This window comes from Antedon mediterranea, chromosome 7, assembly GCF_964355755.1.
Source record: "Antedon mediterranea chromosome 7, ecAntMedi1.1, whole genome shotgun sequence".
Classification (NCBI taxonomy): Eukaryota; Metazoa; Echinodermata; class Crinoidea; order Comatulida; family Antedonidae; genus Antedon; species Antedon mediterranea.
Window position 1 is genome coordinate 9,796,984 of NC_092676.1, and position 15,233 is coordinate 9,812,216.

At 30.6% G+C, this 15,233-nt stretch overlaps 1 protein-coding gene across 1 annotated transcript in view; it reads left to right on the forward strand.

Moving 5' to 3' along the window:
• The first annotated feature begins 10,877 nt into the window (after window positions 1–10,877).
• Window positions 10,878–15,233, forward strand: part of LOC140055733 (uncharacterized) — a 39,718-nt gene continuing 35,362 nt past the window's right edge. The window contains exon 1 of the mRNA XM_072101116.1: window positions 10,878–11,138. Within this exon, the coding sequence (XP_071957217.1) occupies window positions 10,933–11,138 (206 nt within the window). The 5' untranslated portion in view covers window positions 10,878–10,932. The remainder of the gene's footprint in view (window positions 11,139–15,233) is intronic.

The window sequence follows — 15,233 nt, forward strand, 5'->3', positions numbered from 1 at the left end:
TCATGTCAACTGTTCAAGACTCGGCAATGATTACGTTAATCATCAATCATTTCAGCTTAAATATTTGCTTTTCGCTGAAAAAACTTTGCGCAATTTCGCTAAATTGTTCTTTTCATCTTACATTTTATTTTATTATAATTACTATGACTTAGAACATATTACAATTATTTTTTAATATTTGTATTGGCCATTCATATACGATTTTGTTTAAGTTTTATAAATATTTCACCTAAGGGGACAGTTTTTCAAACTAGGTTGTAGGACTTTGTATAGTGGATTATGAGTTGGCACAGTTTTGCCGAGAATTAGTAAAACGTATCAGAACGCTTATTTTGTGTCCACGCGAAACATTCATGGCTAACGGAACGATATAATAATATATCTCTAAATTAGAAAGAAAACCGACAAAATAACTATTGTAGTATTGATTTAGTGATCTCGTTGCAATTTAGTGCTAAATTGAGGACCACACTTTCTCAAATTATGTGATCCAGCGTTATCATAAGTAGGTATAATTGTCCACTATAGCCTATTTTTTGCGCGAATTTCTATCAATCACTTTTGCGACGGTTGAAAACCATTCCAGAAATTTTTATGTTTCACGCGAAGACACCTAGGGAAAATATAAAATTTGAAGTTCAACAAAAACAGAAGAAAAAACCTGTTCTTCTAATTTCATAGCGCCCTCTACGTTCCTCATTTAAAAATTGACTTAAAGATGTATTGTCCCCCTGAAAATTTTAATGTAACATAATAGTTATCCACTTTGACCAAAAATTGGATCAGAAAAAATGTATTTACCTGAAAAAAATTGTAATTTAATTTAACCATTTACCATTTTAAGTGAAAACATTATTTTTTTTCATTTTTTGTTCTAAGGAAGTGATTAAGTTTATTAAAACTAAAAAATAACATATTCATAGTCTGATTTAATTAATATTCATTTTACATGTTTTTGGGGGACAATACATCTTTAAGTGAATGTTATCGAAACTTAAAGATGTATTGTCCCTTTGACAAATTCCAAAAAAAATATAAAAAAAAGATTTCGAAAAACTGAATCATTTTGAAGTATCATAATAGTTACTAGCTTTCACCAAAAATTAGTCTTCTCTGACGAGTTGTAAACAATCCCAATTAACATACATAATGCATACTCGTGGTTTGAAATCTTTGTTTACTTTCGCTCGCGACAATTTTCCAGATGAAATGTAATCAAACTAATTTACCTGTTAATTACGTAAACTTGTTGTTTTTGGCTCAAATTTTCGGCTTAAAGTGAATAACTTTAATATTACTTTGATATGGCCAATTTAAATTTAAAATATTTTTACCCCCCTTTTTTTTGTTTCAAGGGACAATACATCTTTAATGTCAAATAGTGGAAATTAGCAACATTAAATGATTTTACTTCTATGTAAATCCGACGGAAGTAAATGTTTTCGAAATAGCCTGTAGGCTGACAATTGCGAACCGACTCATAATAAACAGGATATTAACATGATCAAGTTATTTTTAAACATTTTGCGAAGAATGAACATTTTAGATGAAATCAAATCGTATTATCGCGCCCCTCCATAGCCTAAGATAAGAGAGGCTGAACACGTTGAGGGTAATTTAGCTTTGTTTCATTGTTTTGTTATTTCACTGTTTTTAAGCTACGGTAGTTTAACGTGGAATTTAAAATGCACACTCTCAAATTGGAACAATTGAAAAAAATATAAGAAGACAATATAAAAATATAAAATAAAAAATTGGGTTGGGAACACAATTCTATTTTGAGAACGGAGAGGGCGGGTTTTTCAACCTCTTTGATCAAGCACCCTTTCTGTTACAACGATCACATTAAGTTGAAGACAATTTTTCTTATTTTCCATCAACGATTTGCATCCTAACACGACAAAATTTTTACAAGTAAGTTTTCTAACAATCCAGATAATATAATATAAACAATAAGTTTGATACGCATTCAACAGTATTATTTTCTTGTAGGTAGGTAGGTCGTTCGTCTTCCTTTAGTGTGATTCTTCCATATTTCCTATGATATTTCATTAATTTGATAAGAAACCCAAGCAAGTTAATGACACCATCACCTGTTTTCTTAGCTAGCCACTGTCTGTGAAACATGTTCATGTTCCTATAGGCCTACATATCTGTTTATTTCCACATAAACTTTACGAATGTTTATATTTTGGCGGCAGCATCATCCGACGCGTCCGAGAAATCACAACCATTACTGAGAAATGTGTTTACATTAGACCTGTTTAGAAAGTATGTTAGAAATATGCCTATGGTTTAGCCTAGGCTTTTATTTTTAGAAGGAAATTCTCTCTTATCTCTCAAGTGCCTCGGGTAATCGCGGCAGAAGTCTACCTAGAAATCATGTTTAAAGAAATATAGTAAGCCTTATGGTTTGGGCATTTACTTTCTGAAAATAATAATAAACGAAACACTCTCTCGCGCCTCAAACCTTTGATTCTGTCCATTTTGCTTTTATCATTGCAAGGATTTTATTTTAAATTGACGGGACTCGAGGGAGCTCGAGTGATGCCCGGTTGTAAGACAGAACAGGCCACGTGATTAAATTCATGTCCTTATGATTTCTATTTCTGGAGTATCTCTATCCACTATGACTTCCTGCCGTCTTAAACATGACAGAAGTAAAAATAGAAACAATGATAACAAGTATATGATTCATGAAATAGGTGCATAATGTTACTCAAACACATTCAGATATGGATTATAATTTCATCTATCATTTCTATTTTCAATCAACATTAAAGGGAATATCTAGAATTAACATTTATATTAAATATAATATCAACATTTGTTGTTATTTTTATTCTAAGATAAAAATAAAGCATATACAATAAGTATGATAATATAATGTGATACGAAATAAGCACTTTAAACATACCGTAACAAAATTGAACAAATAGTGTACAAAGAAACAAATAAAAAAAATGTGATTTTCTGTTATGTGTTAAGATATGCATTAATATTAATATGCTTATATAAAATTTAAAAAATATATAAAAACGAAAATAAATACAGATAATAATTTTAAAAATATATTAAATTATTATCTAAAATTCGTAATCTATTAAGTTAATGTTTATGTAAAGTTTTTAAAGAATTATTGTCCCCTAAAACATGAAAAATTAAGATTAATAAATGATTTTCAATAAGCCAATAAAAAATAAAGTTAATCACTTCCATAGAAAACCATAAAAATTAATGTTTCAGTCATAAAACGATTAAATTCAACCAAAACCCCATTGACTTCCAGTCAATTTGACCATTTTTTCGTTTTAATTTTTTTTCCAGCTAAATCATTTTCTGTTCAGTCCAATTTTTGGTCAGGCCTATTCATTAAATTGGTTTTTTCCAAGAAGGACAATAATTATATCTTTAATATTGTATTGATTACTCAAATTATTATGTAAATACCCCTCATCCCCTCCTCTTCGTTCTATCCTATCTTTTTATGAATAAAAGTTATCCATTAGATAAAATAAACAAGAGCAATACATTACATTTTCTAGTTTAAAAAAAGGTGGAAAAGAGTATGGTCAGAACAACCAGGTAATGGTGGTTCTCCAAAAAAAAAACACAGTAGGCTTATAATCAATATAATTAGGCCTAACTTATAACCAGGTCAACCGAATAATGTGGTTGTTTCGTCAGATTATTAGTATACATGTCTCGCTATGTAAAGATATAGTGCGAAGTGTGTTAAATGTTAAATAGTTACAGTACAAATTACTACGGTAATTCATTATCGTTCTACACCTCCCCCACCCCAACAAATCTATGTTGAAATTACATCGACGATTATTATTATTCTAGCCTAAAGAGAAACGCTACCCCAAAGCTATTCCCTTTTAAGCTAACGAAACCTTTGCTTTTCTAAAATTGGATAGCATACTGTTATCTTTCTGAAATATGAATGTATCATCAATCAACACTTTCAATTGAATGTTACTCTTTCTCCTGACTATACTATTAACTAATTATAAACTCATTTTAAAGTTAATTGTGTTACTAAATTTAGATGCTGCTGTTCCAAGAGTTTAGTAGAAATAAAGTTAACTGTAAGTTTACTTACTTTTAAAATATCGTTCACTTATTGTGAAGTAATGTTTCAAAAGTTAAATTAAACACTGTTTTAAGTATAATGATATTTGCACCAACATATAAAATTAATATAGGCTAGAGAAAAGTCTGAAATAAAGCTGTTTAACAAAGACATTAATTGTAGAATAAAAAATGATTAAAATGTTTAGCACTAGTGCTACGCACTGTGTAATCACCATGTATTATTAGAAAAAATTGAAAAATAATAATATAACTTTAAATTAGATTAATTAAATGGTTTTTACTTTTAAAAATGTTAAATAGTAAAAAGTAGGTTTTACGACTGAATTGGATTTTGTATCATTATTTTGATTTATAGATTTTTTTTTTTAATTGATTTTAAAAGATCTTTATTTTGTTATTTAGTCTTACAACAGTAATTAAGAAAGATTGGCCCATTTATACTAGGACGATAACGATAACGATAACGAGCGACGAATCATTTATACTAGGACGATAACGAGCGACGAATCATTTATACTAGGACGATAACGACCGACGAATCATTTATACTAGGACGATAACGACCGACGAATCATTTAATTTATTCCATCAATTAAAAACATTATAATACAATACAAATAAACCGTAAAAAACCCCATGACAGGATTAAACACACGCAAAATTAACTGTTTTCTAAATTTTCTCCGCCGTCACGATAAATTTGCATTTTTCCTACATTAAGTACAAGAAATCTAAAAAGTTTCACCATAGAACTATAAGATAACCACTATGCTGATTTGATGAATACCAGTATAATATTTGCATATGTTTATTAAAATGACGTCATGATTAGTAAGAGCAAAATTTCGTGACAATACAATGATGTTATTGTTCTTATTGATCGTGGCGTCATTTGATTTGATTTATAAAAAAAATATCATTGGTATCGAAGACAAATGGTTATTCTATGACAATGACAACTTCTTTTATTTTCTTTGAGCGATGAATAGTTCTAAGATGAAAACTTTTTTTATTTAAGAAAAATGTACCTTTATTTTTTTATACCGTCGATGGTCGTTAGTGTAAATGGGCCTTAATAATAATTATTATAAGTTAAATTCACCACTTCGTCGTCCGATTTAACTATTTTAAATAATTTAATCTACCACTGCTTAATCATTGTCTAATTGCCATTGCATATCTATATTAGAATTAAAAGCATCTTTAGTCATTTTACAAATGGAGCGATACACCGATTGATTAGGCCTATCGAGGCTTAACTATGATTAATGTATTGACCGGTTGATTTTAGAAAAGTAGGCTCATTTAAAGTGTTTCCTGTTGTTTGTACGCTGATTCCAATCCAGATTGAACCCTGACTTTTTTCATTCCCACGTGTCATTACTCATCATATAAAAAACGTCGAATTATTAGAACTAGAAAGATATTTAGACCATGATAATTACGGAAAATAATAATTAATATTTGCCGCAAGGTTAATCCAATCCAGGTTAATCGAAATTTAAGTGTAAACATCCTCATTTTGTTCATCATGACCACACTGGCGGCAACCCATCTACAGTTCGCCAGACTAGTAGTGGGCTTATGGTTCGCATAGGACGGGTCTTGTTAATCCCCTGTGTCTTGCGTACTGTAATCTGGGTTTTGGATTGCTTCATCACGTCATGTGCGAAGTACTCATAATCTACCCTCGTCAATTATCATTAAAAGTTTGTCGTTTGCTTTGACCCACTTTTAATCCTGACTTTCAATTTACTTATATTATTTTATTTACTCTGCCTTCCTTCAATAATATCAATAATTATGTTTATTTTCTCCAAATTATGATTTTGGTCCTCGATTATAACTTGCTACTTTAAAATAGATTTTGTAGTTTAATATTATTAATGCATTTAATCTTAAAAATGCTAATTGTAAAAGGTTTTTATTTTCAAATTAATAATAACATTAAGTTAAGTGTATGCCTACGCAATTTTCTAAAATATTTTTGCTGTCATTATTTTGTTTATTTAACGCTCGCATTACATTATCATCCTGTAATATTAATTGATTAAATGGGTTATCTTTTAAAAATCGTCAACTAAAACGATTATTTTGATAGGATAGGATAGGATAGGATAGGATAGGATAGGATAGGATAGGATAGGATAGGATAGGATCGAGAAATGCCCTTTTCACTCGAGCCCCTATGAGTTATGCTCTGGTGAGCTCTTATATGGTATGGGAGCTTCAAGGTGATGGAGAACGAGCGGTGTAAACGATTACTCTGCTTCTTCTTCATTTTGTGGTTATCTTAGGATGGATCGCTTTTTGTGTAAAGCGCTTAGAAACATTGTATTAGGCGCTATTTGAGACTATTATTAATCATTATTATTATTTCAATAACAAATATTCTATTTCTGAGTATTTTAAAAAATGGCCACTGTTAAAAAATTTTCTAATTAAATGTTTTACTATTATTACTCATATTGCATTTGTATTATTCTATTCTTTATTGATGATCTAATAAAATCGATCTTTCGTTCTTTCCGTCCTTCTTCTTCTTCTCTTATTCTAATATTTCCGTCTTTTTTTCTTTCTCTCTTTCAAATTCAAAAACAAAAAATCTCCGTGCCAATTTTACAACAAAAAAACATATACAGTTTCGGACTGAATTTTATTTTGGAAAATGATTTTTAATTCGGGTAACTTTGTTGACTTTGATTAGGCATTTAACTATTATACAGGAAGATTGAGAGTATTATAATATTCTCTTTGCTCATTGTAATGGAAAGAAAGAAAAGCTTGATGATTTTAATGAAACCAAGTCCAGTAGAGATAACAGACACCTCTAAAGCTTTATACGATTCATGGTATGTCCTAGTTTAAAATAATTTAAACAATTACATTGTTTTGTTAAAGTTTAGCTGTAGCATGGTGGTTAACGTGCTTTCCTTCCAATCCCAAGGTCTATGGTTCAATACTGACCTACAGTGCCAGGGTTGTAACTCACGACTCTTTCAACTCCACTCCCTAAGCCTCAAATGAGACTTAGTTTATAAGCACGATAAGCATGATAATTCTAATAGTTTATCTATCCCGTAATTGGCGAGTTTCTCGCTGTTAGATGCGTGAATTGGAAAGACATGTAAATTTCATTTTTTTATACTAATTTTGTCTATTAATTTGTTCATTTAGCTTACCTAACTACTCCGTTTTATTGTTTTATTTTGAATTAATCTTCATATCTTTTAACAATATTATAGGCTATCTACTTAATAAAAATATTACATTAGGCTTATAGTGAAGACTTTTTCCGCTCATACACACGATTAAACATTAACGCACCTAAAATAGACTTGCCGCTTTAAATGTGAAAGAATAAGCTTCTAATAAAATTAAAGGCTACAAAATCAAAAACTTCACATCGATTCGGAAATAACAATTAAGCAATCGGAATACATAAGCTATTTTCATGCTAAGTACACATCACATACTCTGATTTTAGGACGCTTACTTATTAACTCGCGACACTGCGTTGGCGTTCAACGAACCGATTGAATAGTGAGTAGGAAGCGAATACTTGCGAGTAGCCACACAAGTAATTTTGCACTCTAATGTCTCCGAAGGGTCCAATTGAAGTATTCTCCAATCATTCCGTAATGGCTCTCTTGTTTTGATGCTTTCTGTATTCTGTTGCACTAACGATATGACTTTTTGGAATTATTTTAAACGATATCTTTTACGGTCACAGTTGAAACCAAGCTTTTTGCAACAAAAGCTGCAATACTAGGAAAGACCCGGAGAGACGCTACAATTTGCACAACAGCCCCCTCTCTAGTGATTTACGAGTTTACATTTCTCCATCGTAGAATTAAAACCTGAGTAATATTTCAAACGATGAAAAATAAATCTTTACCTTCAAATCTAAACAACAAGCACAATAATCAACATTTGTCATTCTAATATAACTCATTTAGGCCTATATATTATTTCTCCATTTCTTTCTAATAGTAGTAGGCCTACCGGTAATATTTTTTTTCTTTTTTAGCTCTCACTTTTGCTAATTGTCTTCTTCTAAAACTCATTTATTATTATGTTTCTCCACTTTCTCCTCCTTCTAAATATCCTCATAAATTATTCTTCATTTTAATTCTTCATCTGGATTACTATTCTTCTTTGTAATTTATATTATCTTCTTCGTATTATTCTTTAATTTTTACTTGTTTTCTGGGGACACTCTTCAACACTTTCAAGATCCATGTGGCGCTTCATAGGCTTATAACCTTTTTTTTTTCTTTTTTTTTTCATCTCAGTTCAAAATTGAAAGTCTTTCTTCTATTTTATATGTTTTTAAACTGTGATGCGATACAAAAGTAATCTTCCTCCTTCTTTTCTACTGTAAACAAACATTAAACGACATCGTTGTCAAAATGGTGATTACGTTTGTAAACCACAAACGTATGCTTTTAATCGGAATATTGTTCTACTCTTAATAGCTTGCTCTAGATACCAGATCGGAACCTCCTCATCCATATGATCATGATCTTATTAACAACCGGATATGTTTTATACAAATAATAATGATATCATTATATCCATTACAACATCAGTTCTGGAAGCGAATGGAGCCGCTTAAAAACACACTACCCGAAGCTAATTTGGCACCAATTAACTACTTTAAGGGTTGCTTTGTTTAATATTAAGCATTTTCATTAGTTAATTATTACAAGAAAACATAGCTTGTCGCCAGTCACAAAAATATTATTTAAAGAAGAGTCTGTTGAACATTTTTTTAAAGGGCATGGTAAATCATCTTCGCTTTCGCAAATAAAAAGTTAAAAAGAAGAGTTCGTAAACTCTGTTTGTTCATGTACTACGAAAATTACAGCTCCCCCCCCCCCCAAGCTGTTTATCTTGGGGGTTTGCAAGTAAGCTTAGTATTCTTAAACATTGGTAAATGTTTACATTTTAATGTTGGTTATTTTTAATATGTTTTCAAGATTCATTGACTTGGTAAAATGAGTTTGGTTCGGCGAAAAATTATTACTATTATTAAGTAGACCATATGAATGTGTTCGCTTGAGGTTTATGCGAACATTTCTACAACTTTAGACCAAAGAGTTGAACCCACGAGCGTGGCACTATAATACCAAATTGAAGGGGACAAGAAATTGTTGATGCGTTTTCTTTCTATCAATCAGGCGCCTGAGCAAGTCGTCAACTTGGTCAAGTCCATTAGCAAAACCATTATTACAAATCCAATGATTTACTGGCAACTTTAACGTTTGTCTCAAACGAAAAGTGACATTTCTATGTGTAGGATAGACAAGATTACACAAACCGTTTTCATAATTTCTATTTGTTATTATGTCATCATTCAACACCATAACGTCTTGTTGATATTTGTGTGGAATCATCGCTATTCCAAACTTAATAACATTTTAGCTTATTAACAGAACTCCTGGATTCGGGAAAGTGGTTCCGGATAAAACAACATTTAAAAGTCGTAACTGCAAAATAAACCAATTAGGCCGCTGTGTACATAATTCCGCGATATAAATTGTAAAATGCTAATTCTTTTCCTTATGACTTATTTATTTTTAAAAATAATGTTTCTTCTGACTTAGGAGCATGCAACCGGGCCGGGCTTTATGAAATCCGTGACAATAATTATAAAGGACTAAGATATAAGTTGTTTCAAAATGTTTAAATAACTCTGAAACTCTTCGATAAGGTATCATGTATTTCTGCACATTTTGCTAATATTTATTACATGAAATGTTGTACAAATAATTTTAGGAGTTCAATGGTACAAATAATTTTGTAAAGTCTGAAAGGAATATTTTAAGCCCAAGAGGCTAGACCAATGCCTTAACCATTCTCCAATCAAATTACAAGTATCTACTCAGGTATATTGTAGGAGCGAAAAACCACAAAACGTATTTCCGTAAATCTTCGAACACTCCGCCTAATTTATATAAAATAATATAAAATACAAAATGATGATTTAAAATAAATAGGAGAACGGAAAAAACTATGCACCCAAATCCAATGCATTTTAATGATATTTTGCTGAAATTGATGCTGTTCCGTTAAGCTCTGTCCACACTATCAAACTAGTTTGACAAAAAAAAGTGTGATATGCCCAAATAGGGGAGTGATATGCTTAAATATGGTAGTGATATGACATCATCGTGTCCATATAATTATGGACACATCACATTTTTTTTTGTAACATAAAATTTGATAGTTTAGACAAGGCTTTATAAAATGGTAGGCCTCATAAACCCCTCAGCATGGTCAAAGTGTACCTTACCTAATCACTGTTCGTTTTTTGTGAGAGAGCATTGATTAACTCGATGGACTAATTCATTTTGTTACAGGGTGTAGTCGTATACTCCATCATGATGTGCATGTGTTTCCTTGTATGATATGATTTTGTATTAAAATAAAGACACTCAATACTAAGCTAAAAAAGGTATTAGAATTTACAAATTTAATCAGCAATATGAAATATATATTTTCTAAATATTAATTTTAACATGGTGTGTAAATATGAATTTCAATCATGCTAATATTATTACGCCACTTTCTTCTAGTTCTTCCGGTTCTCTTACATAGTTTGAGATTGTAAATAAAGTAGTCTGCTTATTTACAATAGAAACAACCAATCACACGACATGAACAAAATCACATCTTTAAATTGACATCTAACCTTCAAAATAATGGTAGAGTCTAATTAAGTTTTTGGCTACACGGAACGCGAGTTATTGAAGGTAAACGGCAAAGAAAACCTTACCGGGTTAGCACGTTCATTTTTTTTACGGTGGATAACATACACGAATAGTTATGAATAAATACGCAAGTTTTGTATTTGTTTTGCTCTTATTTTTGAACATTAAGTTTGTACTTTCGGACACAATGTGTAAAGGTGACTGGAAGTTGTGTACAGATGCGTGTTGTTGTCGAACTGTCGGAGAAGCTAAACATGTGAAATGCTCAGGACTAGATCTTATTAACATACCGGAGGATATACCGTCAGATACAGCTGAATTGTAAGTCCTACTCTATGTTATAGATTGATTAATCACGATCATGAAGAATATTTTATCTATCTGTTATATATTGGAAATGTGGTGTAGTAATACGTTGGATTCTGCTATTCGCCACATAAAACATGTTTACGCCTGTGCTTTGACGTGTTAAAATGAAGAGACTAGACTAGATCTATATTACTGCCCTCACATATAGCATAATATTGTAAAAACATTTAAAATAAGTGACATTGCCAATGTACAATTAAATTAGAAAAATTTTGTTTTCTAGGCGTCACAACATAACATGAATAGCTTTATCGTCGTGTTATATTATTTGTCACGTATGAAATGCCAAATGTATGTAATGTAACGTTAGAATGACGCGGTAAAAATAAACAATTAACATGCGTTCAAGACATGTTCTCAGACAACCGTATCAACTAATAACTATAAATATAGAATATCGCTCAATTAAATTATAATGTTTTCTAGAAATCTATTTATAATGAAGGTTATATGGACTATATCAGTATAAATTACACGCTCTTGAATTGAGGTTTGGAAACAGTTCAGCTTGTTGGCATTATCTAAACAGCTAGTCCATTTTATTTTTATTCTGTGTCCTTGCTTTAACAAATTCTTTTATAGGTATAATACAAAATATGCAATATTTTAAAGTGTGATTGGCCCATGACACACGTTTAGAGCCTGTTATTTATTTGGTCACAATAAATGATAAACAGGAGTAAGAATAATCTATAGCTGCTAAACACTGTTCGTTCTTACCAAGCCAAATTGGACAAAATTGGAATTTTAAAAATATAAATAAAAAATAGACCAAGTATATCAATTATTCGTAAGTAGGGTTTAAATAGAGTAATATTTTATTTTCAATTTACTATACATTAATTTGTTTCAAAGCTTTACAGGCCGTACAAAGGTATTGTTTTTTTTATTATTATTTCTTTATTCTAGTCATTTGTTTAATGTTTTCTCTATTGGACAAATCAAACCAACCAACATTTAAATATTTGATGATAATTATACATTATTTGTACAGCATTGAAACGAACAGACTGTATACAATACAAAAAAAACAGGCCAGTAACTGAAGAGTAAAAAGCCACAATTAAGTTTCTCTAATGACACATTCGTAATGTGGTGTATTTGTGATGTATTACGGGCTTTGTACCGTATAAACGACGTGCATTTCATCATGCATAACAATTAAGATGCGCGCGTACAAAATGCATACACATTTATTAACAGAATTTGAACGCGCTCGTCAATGTTTGTGTCTTTTCCATTGTGAGTAGAATAATATTTAATAACTAATATAATTATGATAATATCATTTACATTAGCATACAATTTATAAACAATAATAATTAGCATGAATTAATTTGTAATGGTTATGGAAACACCTGGATTAAATGTTAATATATTATCTGGGCGGATGACCATGTTTGTAATGAATTTTTTTTTTTCAAATGTTACGGTATTCTTTTTAAATTATTAATTATTAAAAAATTACTATAATAATGATTACAACAGTTTAAATTATGTAATTCTGCTACGCATTATTTTGCACATTGTATAACAGAATTACAATGTTTTCTTTTTAACGACTAAAATAGTAACAACTAATCAGAATTATTAATGTATTTGAAATAATTATTAAGAAAAGGGATTATCATCTTCTTCATTATTTTATTATTCAAAATCCATTATTTCCGATGTTGTATGCTTGTAAATACAGGCGCATTAATTTCAATTTAGAACTTCATAATTTATAATCTATTATACATTATTAATTTAATATTATAAATTGCGATATGACTTTCTTTATTCTTTGATTGGAAGATTAGTTTTGTATGTTACCAACCTGTTCACATGATTTCAATTACACTTGTCAGAATCGATTGAAATCATCGGTTCTAAGTCGAATATGATTGTGATTATATTGATAAAGACGATGAGGTATTTTGTTACTCAAATTCCCGGTAAGGGAATCGATACCCAGGGGTCATCAGGTATTCATATTCGGAATTTTAACACTATCATTAGGGAGCAGGATCTGACCTGCAAGTATTATAATAATATTGGAATTATCTTTGATTTCAAGGCTGATGTTTTTGTTGTACTTTTGGTTTCATTCCAGGTCAGGTAGGCCTACAAACGGCTTCAACAGTAGCATAGAAACACGTAAAGCTACTGCTGCGACATCATCAAAGCTATAGTTTAGCATAAACAGTAATTACCACAAATACAATGCAAAGTGACGTTCCTTCACAGTAGCACAGTTAGTCTAGTCATGGATCTATAGCTCCATGGTCTAGTGGTGTATCATACGCCACTATAGTGCTACACTACTGACAAAATAATTATCTTCCTTTCCAAAATGGAACAAGTGTGAATGTATGACTGTATCTCCATTAGACACAATTGTAACTACTGATTGTTAAACATTTGTAGAACATCGATATTAAGTGTACCACAAGCTCCCCATGATCGTTAATTACTGATGTAGTAGGCCTACGAATAGTACACGGCTTAGTAGCAGTAAAATATTTTGTTAAATACAAAAGAGTACAAGAATATAATAATACTGTAATACATAAATACAAACAAATAAACGGTAGGCAGCAGTTATTTATGCAGTGATGTTGTTGGTGGTATAAGCCCCAAGTAGTTTAAAAAATCGAATTAACATTATTTTGACTTTTAAAGCTCAGGTACATGCATGACTTTTAAATATAATATCTGGTTAAAACAAATATGTGTAACAGAAATACCGACGAAAAGCCATGAATGCAAAATTTTGCAAAATTCAAAAGCCAGACAGAATTGTTTCAGTTACGTAGTTTAACCATGTATTACAATATCCGATGACTCTCTAGAAAGTGGAAAAAAAGTCGGTGGGTATACATTGGATAATTTTTGTAGCACAATAAAAATCCCCCAAAAATATGAAACAAGGGGAAACTATAGATCGATAATTATTAGACTATTTGATCAATATAAATGTTTTGCCTTGCCTGGCCTTTAAATAGTATTCTTGAATAGAACCGTCAAGTATGATTGCTGTTGAATGCGAAGTCTACTAATACAAATCTTTTACTCAGTTGCGGTTTTCGTTGACAGCGCCAATAATATCAACATTAAGTAATCAGTAATGTCACACGTGGTATCTCATTAAAACTAAACCATTGATCCAACTGTAAAACACATATCTGTCACACAGTGTCTTAGTTTATACTCAATAGATAGTATAACGATTTAGAGCAATACTTCTTTCAAAATGAAAACATCCCGTCAAAATGAACTGCGTATTAAAGTGATTATAAAACTTATTTTTCTCGTTGTACGTTGTATAGGCCATAGGTATAAATGTAAATCGGATACGACCCTATGTTTCAACGTAAATTCTATCAATATTGCTACATTAACACTTGTTCCGTTTTGTCCGAAATTTTTCTTCATTTAACTGCGCTTTCTTCTGTTCCAAGTGTGAATTTAGCCTAATCCTGATCGATCGAATATACTGAATTTTATCGCGATGGCCGGGTGTTTTCATTGCTTTTAATACGTTACAGATTTAAATATATCATCATCATCATCATCATCATAAAAAAAAAAACAGAAACTACAAAAAAAATTAAGGCAAACAATCTGAGCATTCTGACCTTGAAGAAACATTTTAGTGATTTAGAATTAGGCCCTAGATTCGTTATAAATTTTAATGTTCACTGTCTTGGTTAACTAGAGTTAGTTAATTCATTGAATCGTTCAATGGATCAACTAATTACAAACAATTGTATTGTTGAATGTATGTATAACATCTAACCAATCGGTTTTATTCTAAAATTGTAGGTTCTATAAAACAATTTATCAATTGATGCATTAACTGCAGACAAAACGTGCATATGTATAATGCGTATCGTATCGTAACCATTGTGCTTTAATAATTTTGAAAACTATGAAAGGCAAAGTATTTAAAAAAACATAATGTTGAAAAATCATAATTGTGTAATGTATAGGAAAACATTATTGATATTGAATATGATTTATACTGTAGTCATTCAACCGGATACCCAGGTTCATCGGTGCATG